The 12,131-nt window shown below is 46.6% G+C and overlaps 1 protein-coding gene across 3 annotated transcripts in view; it reads left to right on the top strand.

Moving 5' to 3' along the window:
• Window positions 1-12,131, top strand: part of NEK1 (NIMA related kinase 1) — a 214,901-nt gene that overhangs the window by 169,263 nt on the left and 33,507 nt on the right. For all 3 annotated transcript variants that reach the window (XM_073577224.1, XM_073577228.1, XM_073577219.1), the window contains 3 exons: window positions 8,564-8,675; window positions 10,784-10,875; window positions 11,505-11,710. In XM_073577224.1, coding sequence (XP_073433325.1) covers window positions 8,564-8,675; window positions 10,784-10,875; window positions 11,505-11,710 — 410 coding nt within the window. The remainder of the gene's footprint in view (window positions 1-8,563; window positions 8,676-10,783; window positions 10,876-11,504; window positions 11,711-12,131) is intronic.

Below are 12,131 nucleotides of genomic sequence, written 5' to 3'. Positions count from 1 at the left end.
CACTCTCCACAAATCCAGCCACTTGCTGCCCTCCATAAACAACGACATTTGGGTTGCTGTCGGCGAAGGAGCCCCCTTGGCCACTCCATCATCCAATCTCAATTTGTCGAGACAATTGTTCACAACCATATTAAAGTCCCCCATACAGATAACATCCGCGTCCGGATAATTTAGGGCGAAACTCACCGCCTTCTGAAGGATGGACAAATTAGCCGGAGGCGGATTATAAACACATAAAATTGCATATTTCCTGGCATTTATTGATGCATATACGAAGACAAATCGTCCCTCAGGATCCCTCCGGGTCACCCTGGCCTCCCATCTAACATCCCTGTGTACCAGCAGTGAAACCTCTCTCGAGTAGCTTGTATGGAATGCATGAACAGACCATTGTACCCAAGGCTTCTGCACGCACTGGGCTGTATCCCTGGTCAGATGCGTCTCCACCAAGGCCACAATGTGTGGGCGGTAATATCTAATCTGCGAGAAGACTTTGATCTTTTTTTGGGGGGGTTTTATACCTCTCACATTCCATGTCATAAATATAATTTCAGACCCCATATTTACTCCGCTATACATGGCCTACATCAATATCCGAGTAAAATTTAGAGACGTAAACTGAAAATGCTGCTGGCTGCGAATTGTATCTAGAGAACAAATATTTTCCGCTTTGTAAGACGCACTTTTTTTCCCCCAAACTTGGGGGGAAAATGGCGGTGCGTCTTACAAAGAGGATATACATTACCGGGTGTAGGTCGCAGGGGTGTCCGGCTGCCGTCCGCGCTGTGGGTGTCTCCGGGTGCCCAGCCGTGTCTCCACGTGCCCAGCGGTGTCTCCGGTTCCAATCCCGGGGCTCTGGCGACATTTTGCGACAGACCAGAGCCCCGGGGCTCCCCCTCGGCTCCCTCTGTTTTGGCTCCGGCAATATGGCGGCCGCCGCCGGGGGCAGCGCATGCGCTGATGGTGATCTCGGGACAGATCTCGCTGAACTCTCATCTTTCGAGATCTCAGTCCCGAGATCACCATCAGCGCATGCGCCGGCAACGGCCGCCATATTGCCGGAGCCCAAAACAGAGGGAACCGAGAGGGAGCCCCGGGGCTCTGGCCTGTCGCAAAATGTCGCCAGAGCCCCAGGATTGGAACCGGAGACACCACTGGGCACGTGGAGACATGACTGGGCACCCGGAGACACCCACAGCGCCGATGGACAACCGGTAAATGTGGGCAGAGCCCCGGGCTGCTGCACAGACCCCCCTGGCAGCAGCGCAAGCCCCCCCTGGCAGCAGCATGAGCCCCCTGGTAGCAGTACAGCCCCCCTGGCAGCAGCGCAAGCCCCCCCTGGTAGCAGCATGAGCCCCCCATGGTAGCAGAACAAGCCCCCCTGGTAGCAGTACAGCCCCCCTGCCAGCAGCATGAGCCCCCCCCTTGCAGCTGCACAGACCCCCCCTGGCAGCAGTACAGCCCCCCTGGTAGCAGCACGAGCCCCCCTGGCAGCGCGCTGCACATCGGAGCACCCTCTCATCCCTTCCTGCGGCCTGCAGTATCACCCCACTCCTGCCTCCTCCAGCAGCGACCCTGGGACCCCACTTCACCGCAGCCACCACCCCCGGTAAGCAATAAGACACCTGGATTATAAGAGGCACCATCATTTTATTAAAAAAACGTTTTTTCCTATTTTTCTCCTCAAAATTTGTGGTGCGTCTTATAATCCGGAGCGTCTTATAAAGCGAAAAATACGGTAACCACTACAAAAAAACATCAAAGTGGAAAAACAAACAATACGGGAGCAAAGTCCTGCTCTCCTAACACGAAATAAACACGGGGATAGCATCACTGGGCTCAGTGTCCGGTATTGTTGGTAATCCGGACGCCCATGGAAGTAGCTCCAATCAGACCGTTAATAATAGAAATAAAAGAAAGGATTCTGATTAACGGTAAAAATCATTAGGATTCCTTTGCAGCAGACCCTCTGTGGGACCGCAACCACTCAGCCGCCTCCGCCGGATCTGTAAAAAAAAAATAGAAGAACCCTCGTGGACCACCCAAAGCTTGGCTGGATAGATCATTGAATACACAACATTCCTCTCCCGGAGCCGCCTCTTGATTTCCATGAATTATGCTCGTTGTTTCTGGAGTTCCATGTAGAAATCTGGAAAAATTGAGATCGTAGCATTGTTGAACTTGATGGGACTTTTCTGTCGAGCCAGACGTAGGATCATATCTCTGTCCCTACAGTTGAGGAGACGTGCCAGAAAAGGTCTAGGTAGGGCTCCAGGAGGAAGAGGTCTTGTAGGGACCCTATGAGCCCTTTCAACAGCAAATGTTGGGGAGAATTCGTCTCCCAAAGAAGTTTTGAGCCACTCTTCCAGAAACTGTTCCTGATGTTGACCTTCCGAGCGTTCCGGCAGACCGATAACCCAGATGTTGTTCCGACGCATTCTATTCTGCAGGTCGTCTGCTTTTTGCTTCCATGCGTTTACCGAGCCCGCTGCTTTCGTAAGCTTGGCTTCCATGGGCGCAATGGTGTCCTCCACCTTGGACACCCTTGTCTCCACCTCCGTAATGCGCCCCTTCATGGCCTGCATATCTTGCCGAAGACGCCCCACCTCGGTATACACGTCCTCTATTTTCCCCGTCAGTGATGTCCTAGTTAAGGAGATGGCCTGCATCAGTTGCTCAGATGCCTGCTTGAGGGTTAATTCCTCCTGCTCCTCTTCACCTTCAGAGGGGCGATTTTTACGCTGAGTCTGTGAGGGGTTATTTCTGAGGGACCGGTTCATATCAGAGTGGTCAGGTCTAGCAAATTCTTTCAATTTTTCAGCTGCTCCTGCCCCCCTGGAGCGGTTCATCCTCAGTAGCAATATGACACAGCCAGGTAGCAGAGATAGTGTGTCCAGGAGACCCCCAGATCCAAGTTATGCACAGCAGATTTATAATATTATAAGCGTCCCAAGGGCGGCACAAAGCAGAGGGGCTATGCAGGAGAATGGATCCTGGCTCTGAGGAGCAACCAAGAGGCCCTGTGGCCGGGGAGGAATCCACAGCGCCCGCAGTGACAGCAGCCAGGGACGAGTCTAAAGGACCCTGGAGTAATAGCACCGATCAGTTGGGCGAATTAGCAGAGGGGAGTGCGGGGCCCAATGTTTCAGAGCACTCACCGCTACTCCCCTTCGGATTCTCAGGATATTTGCTCACCGTCCTGCTCAGTGCTGCGAGGAGGGAGCCAGCGCCGCGTCTCACAGCAGAGCGTGCGCTTCTGAAAATGGCCGCCGCCTCGTGCAGGCCCCGCCTGACGTCCCAGCTTTCACCGCTGTCAGCCACCGAAATTCGGCCTCCCGCGGGGGCCCCGAGATGCACCGCAGGCCAGGGGGGTCCGGCACCGGCAAGTCCGCCACGGCACCACGGGTCTGCCAACAGGATGGACTCAGGATATGAGGAGCTCTCCACGAACGCGTCTTCTCCCGGCCACTACATAGCCACGCCCCCCAATTTGTATCCTCTTGATATATCACAGTCATCACATTATATAGCATTGCATATTTACAATTGCTTATTTTACCTTTCTACTTAATTAATTCTGTTTTGCATTAGTTCCATGATATCATGCAATTATAAACCGACTAGCTGAATCCTTCTAAGATCTATGTAGAAACAGGAGATCAATTTTCCCTGCATGAGTCATCAGTCCCTGCAAAAGTCCTTGGCAGGGGGAGGAGAGAGCCGCTGAGTCAGGAGATGTATAGGAAAATGATAAATGCAGGGACAAGAGACTTCCTGCATGTAGAACATAGAGCAGAGAAAAGAGAAGAATTAGTTGGACAGAAAGGCAAAATGGGCAATTGTACAGTGCCTTGCGAAAGTATTCGGCCCCCTAGAACTTTTCAACCTTTTCCCACATATCATGCTTCAAACATAAATATACTAAATGTAAATTTTTGGTGAAGAATCAACAACAAGTGGGACACAATTGTGAAGTTGAACAAAATTTATTGGTTATTTTAAATTTTTGTGGAAGTTCAAAAACTGAAAAGTGGGGCGTGCAATATTATTCGGCCCCTTTAACTTAATACTTTGTTGCGCCACCTTTTGCTGCGATTACAGCTGCAAGTTGCATGGGGCATGTCTCTCCTTGTTTGAGATGAAAGTTTAGAGGGACGGCCAGGTCTTGGTAGATTTGCAGTGTTATGATACTCCTTCCATTTCAATATGATCGCTTGCACAGTGCTCCTTGGAATGTTTAAAGTTTTGGAAATCATTTTGTATCCAAATCCGGCTTTAAACTTCTCCACAACAGTATCACGGACCTGCCTGTGGTGTTCCTTGGTCTTCATGATGCTCTCTGCACTTCAAACAGAACCCTGAGACTATCACAGAGCAGGTGCATGTATACGGAGACTTGATTACACACAGGTGGATTATATTTATCATCATTAGTCATTTAGGACAACAATGGATCATTCAGAGATCCACAATGAACTTCTGGAGTGAGTTTGCTGCACTGAAAGTAAAGGGGCCGAATAATATTGCACGCCCCACTTTTCATTTTTTGAATTTCCACAAAGATTTAAAATAACCAATAAATTTCGTTCAACTTCACAATTGTGTTCCACTCATTGTTGATTCTTCACCAAAAATTTACATTTGGTATCTTTATGTTTGAAGCATGATATGTGGGAAAAGGTTGAAAAGTTCTAGGTGGCCAAATACTTTCGCAAGGCACTGTAAGTACACAGTGTTATATAAATTAATGATTGCAATATATTAAGAGGATAAAATCTTTGATAGGAGTGCTTCTTTAAAGGGATTGTCTGGTCCAAATCGATAAGTTTGCAGTCACTCTGTGTAACTCCAGAGTCCAGACTTATGAATTCTTCTAGCGCACGCTCTATGCGCTGCAGGAATTCGCCGGTCTTCTGAGCCGGGACCAAAGGGAATGTATGTTTTATACATACTCCCAGCCAGGGCCCCTCTAGTTGGCGTGGCCTCATTTCATACACTTGTATTGCGATAGTCCTCACACCGTCTAGTGACTTGGCTGACTATACGATGCGGCCTTGCCCCATACAGGTGAATGGAAGCGAGGCTGCGCCCACTGGCTGGGAGTGTATGTATAATACATACATACCCTCCGGTCCCAGCTCAGAGTCCTTCGAGGGGGTGGGGGCTCATAAGTCTGCAGTCACACACAGCGACTGCTGTTTTATTAATTCGGACCTGACAAACCCTTTAAGGACAAAACAGAGAAACTGTGTTGTCGGGGAGAGAATGATATGATCCGAGCATCAGTGGAGGGGCAGTGTGCTGCAGGGCATCCTTGCACTGATGGGTGTTGCATTGTTTGGCAGAGTTGGCATGACTACATGTGGACCCCTGGACACCGCAGGCCCATCCAGGGGGAGGGGGGGGTCTCTGAGCATCTGAATGTTTTTTCACAAACTATCAAGTGGATTTCTACACTACGTTATGGCTACCTCTTGACACATGGTCTAATACAAGGACCTGAATTTAGGAATTAGCACGCTCAATTTAATTTAGGACTTTCAGCCTTCCATCCATAATTGAAGGGGTTCTCCAAGCGATGGGATTCTTTTTATAGAAAGTGGCCGGTTCATCAATTTGCTGCAGAAATTGGGCATAAAACTGCATAATATGCAGAAATTTTTTTTACAATGAATAATTACTCAAAAAATGTATGCCTTTCAACGTTTTAAAAGTAGATGGTGCTTTGTGAGAGGCGCATAGTCAATCAGTGCCAGACAATTCACCATACTGCACTCCGTGACCTAGAACAGGGCTGGCGCTCGGCAGCTGGAAGATAGAAAAATTCATTAAGAGGCTCAAGCCTACTAATGACATCGGCTCGTCTACTCCGGCGCACTATTGATCAAGATTGGAGTGCAAAGTGCCGTTGTGATAAATCTGCCCCATAGTGCGTTCAGATCAGCCATTACGCCAAGGAAATTTATACCCCAACACAATACTGCTCTGATAGTTGTGAAAATGCTGTTTAGGTGCCAGAGCCGTATGATTGAATCCACCATTCTGCTGCAAAAATTCAGAATGCACTTTCCTGCCCTCGCCTCGCTGTCATAAATCTGCCAGAGAGGGGGATTGTAAGACTCGGCTACAAAGCCTCTGCAGAAGACAATAGCGGGCGCGTCGCTTTTGGGCAAAACAAAAGATTTTAGCAAATCATGTAGAAAATACATTGCTAGAACTTTTCTGTTTAGTTGTGGTTCTAGTAGTTCATTTTTTATTTGTGTCTTAGTCATTATTTCATTTGTAAATTAACTTTACTTGATTTTTTTTAATCAAATGTTGGCATTATCTGAGTGGGTTCGGTTTATTATAACCTGATTCATCACTTACAAAGTTTCTCAACATTTTTGCTCCTTTTTACTCCAATAATGTAATTAAGTGCCAAACATGTAGAATTTTTTTTTGGTGCATTTGAAAAATAGCATGCAACATGTCAAAGAGCTAAAGAAATAAGCATCTTTCAGTTTTTACCAATTTGTCAAACATTGTTCACGAGTTCTGATGAATTTTATACATCATCCACCAGCAGAAAAAGAAAGCGAAGATGAGGAGGAAAAAAAAATGACATGAGGCTGTGGCGCTGGTGTCCACCTATTAGGATGCATTCCATTCTTTGGCTCCCTAAACTGTATTTTAAGCCATGAATACATGTCACATATACACACTGAGTTTTCTATGTATTATTTTTTAGCTAGAAGAAAAAAATTCTTTAGAATAACTTTTTTTTTTTTTTTACTATTTTGCTTTTTTATGTATTTTTTTAGCGCTTGAATTGATTCAAAAGTCAAATTTGACACATTTTTCAAGCAGAAATGTCACATTGCTTTTTTCCATGGGGAAAATAAGTATTTCATGCAATGCTGATTTTGCAAGTTTACTGTGCAGACTTCTCCATTCTTTGTAGGTGGGAAAACTTGCAAAATCGGCAGTGAAACAAATGCTTATTTTCCCCACTGTAAGTGTATTTAGCCATTGAAATGAATAAAGCAAAACCAAAGAAATAAGCTGAGACACATGTCGTTATAAGTGTAATGTGTAGGTGCATTCACATTCTGGCCATTAACAAACAGAACCCAAGATCAAAATGATCAAATACCCTGCAGTGAAGAAATTAATAGCAATAGTGCATGTAAATGACACGGGGTACTAAGATGACATTATTTTGATCCAAAGAGCATCAAAGTCATCTAAGGGTGGTTTCACATTAGCGTTTCAGGGCGCAGCGATGGCCTGCGCATGGCCGCCGCTAAGCCCCGCCCCCTTCCACACCTCTGGTAGCTCCACTTACGGGTGCATGACGCTGCATGCATCCTGCGTCTCCTATCTTTATCACTGGGGACGCAGGCCGTGCGCCTTATGCGTTTGGCGGCGCATGCGTCCTTTTGACGGTGCGCCGACCAGCGCCAAACGCAACCTGTTGCAATTTGGTTGCGCTCGGCGCACCGTCAAAAGAATGCATGCGCCGCCAAACACATACTGCGCATGGCCTGCGTCCCCAGTGATAAAGATAGGGGACGCATGCAGCGTCTTGCACCCGTAGGTGGAGCTACCAGAGGAGGCGCTGCAGGGGGCGGGGCTTAGCGGCGGCCCTGCGCAGGCCGTCGCTGCACCCTGAAACGCTAATGTGAAAACACCCTAAACACGACAAAGTGTACAGAATCGAGATGGTCCTATCTCTTGTAGTTCACCTCACTATGTGCCAGCAGGTATCAAAATAGTCAAATGCAGAATAGTGTCCACTAAATACCCTATGTTATTTACATGTCCTATTACTGGTTATTTGCTTACTGCAGGGTATTTGGTGCTGGAAAGATATATATCGTTGTACCATGTTAGCCAGTAGATAGGAAAATATTTGGAATTGAGAGTCGTCAGTGGTTGATACCTTTTAATGGCTGAGGGTATGTTTTCACGGTCTGTAAACGCTGCGGATTGGACGCTCCGTACAACCCCAGAGTCCAGATGTTACAGCATAGTGGAGGGGATTTTATGAAATCCCATCTCCACTATGCGTTCAGGGACGCCTCCGGCTTCCCTGTCTAACCGGACATGTGGGGCGTCTTTCTAGACCGCAGCATGTCTATTTATCTGGCGGAGATGCTCAGTCTCCGCAAGATAAATAGCACCGTCCTATGTATAGGACACAGTGATTCCAAATGGTTCAATGAACACATGCGGAATCACCGCACGTACAACAGGGGGCGACGCTTTGGACGGAGCAGACGTGGAAACATACTCTAACTGAAAAGATGGTAACAAATTGCAAGCTTTCCAGACTCCTTAGGTCTCTTCATCAGGCATAGATATGCAGGGCATTTGCTCATTTTACTGTTATCTAGGTTGTGCATAGAATTGAATGGGAAACAAATGTATTTGAAGCAGTTTTTCATGTGAACTTTGTAGGAGAATTCTCTCCAAAATATACATAAACAAATCTGTGTGAACACACTCTTACCCTTATACATGTATGAATTCTCCGCGGTCATCACACATGGGTTTTGGCTTTTTTTTTTTTTTTTTGCAGAAGAGCCTGAGGACTTAGAAACTGAAATATTGGAAGATACCAAAGCAAATAAATGTGATGAGCGTCCCGTCAAAACTGCAAGTGTTTGGAGTGAGCAAAGCCAGGAAAAAAGGTACCATAATTGCACATTCCATCAATTGATCATAACGACATCTCCAACAATTTGTAATCTGATCCATGACACACAGAATAGTAGATTCTTATACACATGGTATTTATGTGATGCTGCCTCTTGTCACATACCGAGCTGTGGTTACAGATAATCCTGCATTTGTTTCCTTAAAGGGGTACTCCATGAAGATAGACATTTTTAGTGTACTGTGCATGCCCTCATAAACTATAAAGATGAGATGCCCAGTGCAATTCTAGTTTTTTATAACCGTTGTAATCCTGTGTGACAACAGCTGCTCTTCACTGCTCTCCCCTCCCATCTGAGTCCTTACATCTTATAGCAGTGTTCAGCTCCCCACTGTGACAGCCAGCCTGAGAACAATGGGCATGGCCACACCTCCTGTTTCTGCAGAGAATCGGCTGTTATCGGGAGACTGGCTAATAACAGCGGGGAGCAGTTCACTACTGTAATTCCCTATATGGAGGCTAGCAGCTCCTGTCACACTAGCATCCTGATAATGACTCCCTGTCTGCAATCTGAGGTGAGGGGGCATGGCCTACTCCCTGCTAGTAGCCCGTCGGTGAAGGAGACATTATCAGGCGGCTGGCTGCTGCTACTAAAAGCCATGAGCAGGCCACACCACTCCCCCTCACCTCAAACTGCTGATAGGAAGCAGTTATCAGGGGGGCTGGTGTGGCAGATGCTCCTCATCACTGCTCTCCCCTCTGTCTGGGACATTGCATCAGTGTGCAGCTACACGCTGTTATCAGCCAATCTCTTGTAATAGCTGTATGTCTGCAGAAAACTGGTGTGGTGGGTGGGGTGAGAGTTGTCACACCCCCTCTACTGAGGATGGCTGTTACAGGGTGGAGCTGAACACTTGTGTGTGATGTGATGTCCCAGACGGGGAGGGAGAGCAGTGAGGAGCAGAACCTGTAACTTGGAATTACAAGGGTTATAAAGATTATAGAACTGCACATCTCATCTTTATAGTTTACTAGCTGAAGAGCCCCGAGCTGCCCGGGCATAGTAACTAACTGTGGTTAGTTATAGCAAATTATAATTATCCTCCATCCCATAGTCCCGTGCCCATATACCCATCATACATATCCTCCATCCCATAGGCCGTGCCCATATACCCATCACACATCCTCCATCCCATAGTCCCATGCCCATATACCCATCACACATCCTCCATCCCATTAGTCCCATGCCCATATACCCATCATACATATCCGCCATCCCATAGTCCCGTGCCCATATACCCATCATACATATCCTCCATCCCATAGTCCAGTGCCCATATACCCATCACACATCCTCCATCCCATAGTCAACCGTTATGACATCATAGTGAGCGGCGGGGCTTGCAACCTATGATGACATGAGCGTCGCCATGGCAACCATTATGACATCATAATGAGGGGCGGGGCTTGATACACACTTTTTTCCCATTATGTAGATAGGGGCAAAATTGTTTGGGGAATTACGTGCGGGGTTAAAATTTCGCCTCACAACATAGCCTATGACACTCTCGGGGTCCAGACATATGACTGTGTCAAATTTTGTGGCTGTAGCTGCGACGGTGCGGATGCCAATCCCGGACACACACACATACATACATACATACATACATACATGCACACACTTGCGCTTTATATATTAGATGAAGGCAGGAACAGTACAAATACTTTTTATCTCTCCAGAATACACCTTTAATGTCGTTCATTACATTCTTTTGTATTGAACAGCTCAGTTTGTGAATGACTTGTAAGCAGGGGAGATGGACGGTTGCTGGTAATATAGTAGGATAATCACGGTGAGAGCAGCTGTATAGGTTGGCACGTTAGTAGCGGTTATGTAAGCATTGTATATGGACATAGACATGACCTTCAGTTGCTGAGAAGTGACACCTAAAGTAGCAACCAATGTCTTACTGTCTGGAAATGTAAAAGCTCTGGGAGGTATTTATAAAGGTCATTTCTCTTTCCAGGCATATATAAAAGGTTTATGAATGTCATATGACATTTTTGCTCACAAATGTGTGGATGTGTGGATTCTGGCAGTTTTCCAGCTTTTACATCTACATGTTCATATCTAAATTATAGTGAGGAAGAAGAGCGTCCTGTACAAGAACATGACTCCCATAGGGAAGGCAATAGTATGGAGACAGAATGTTGCGGAATCGAAGATGATGCAGGTCAGTTTGTAATTTGCACATGGCAGGTATAAGGCTTATACGTTTTTAGTGTCCTAACTCTGGGATACCTGATCATTCAGTCGGCCACTATCTCCTCCTTTTCCCTCATACACCCTGATGCTCGTCCTAACCAAGCACTTCTATGTTCTCTGTGAGCGTCGCCGATGGACTCCTTAGCAGCACCTTATCTTCTGGGAGAACATTAGGATTGGCGACTTTAATGTGCAGGCCTGATCCTTCTTACCCCCCGACGACATCATCTGTCAGGAAACCCCCATACACATTACTGATGTCCGATCCCACTGGTATTGACAGCCCAACACACAGGCTCTCCATGCATGCGCTGTGACTGTGACACAGCCGCGACGCATACAGCTGCGGCGCCGATCAGCTGTTCAGCCGGCGCGATCCTGGAAGCCGGGTTCCCTCTGCAGCTTATTCGGCAAGAGCTATAGCATGCCGAATAAGAGGGAACCTGAGCATATTAGCCCATATTAGCCCCCACAATCTAATATGGCCGGTGTATCCTACGGATAGGCCATCAGTTATAGAGAACCTCTTTTAAGCAGTGTTCCTAGGGAAGAATTCTCCTGCCTGTCATTATTGTCTTGTCCTATCTGTCTCTGCAGAGCTTTATGTAGGAGATACACCCAGAGTATTGTTTCAGAAAGTTCCTCTACCCTACAACGTGGTCACACCGAATGTGTCTGCACAGTCTTCATTTGACGACTCCTTCCCTCCTCGTTCTCGCTCTGCTTCTCCAGCTAAGACCAAAGGCAAGACCGCTTTGTTGATTGGACTCTCAACTGGTCTGTTTGATGCAAATAATCCAAAGGTATGTTTTAGTCTGTTATTCTTCTCGCCCACATCCATGTTTTTCAGTGGTTTTGCTGTGGAAAGCTGCTTAATTATCTGTTTAATCACTGCAATTACTCCTTATAACAACCCATATATCTGAGATTTACACGGATGCACCAAACAACGTATCAGGGAGCTCCATGGAACATGGGAGTCCCTGTGAGAGCCAATACAACGTCCAATAAATTCATAAAGTTTATTAAGCCATAATCAATAAAACACATATGTAGTAAATTTAAGTGAATCACAACAGGTTCCCCACGGATGAAAAATGGAACAGCGATGAACCCGAACCCACATCTAAACAAGTTTTTTAGAGATGTGCTATAAATACATTTTTTCAATTAATCGTGAAGAGTATGGTAGGATAAAAGGGATATACTGTATGATACAGTATA

Source organism: Dendrobates tinctorius, unplaced genomic scaffold (genome assembly GCF_039654945.1).
Source record: "Dendrobates tinctorius isolate UK_male_01 unplaced genomic scaffold, ASM3965494v1 ptg000008l, whole genome shotgun sequence".
NCBI lineage: Eukaryota > Metazoa > Chordata > Amphibia > Anura > Dendrobatidae > Dendrobates > Dendrobates tinctorius.
Note: the sequence above shows the minus strand (reverse complement) of the source record. Positions and strands in the feature narration are given on the sequence as shown.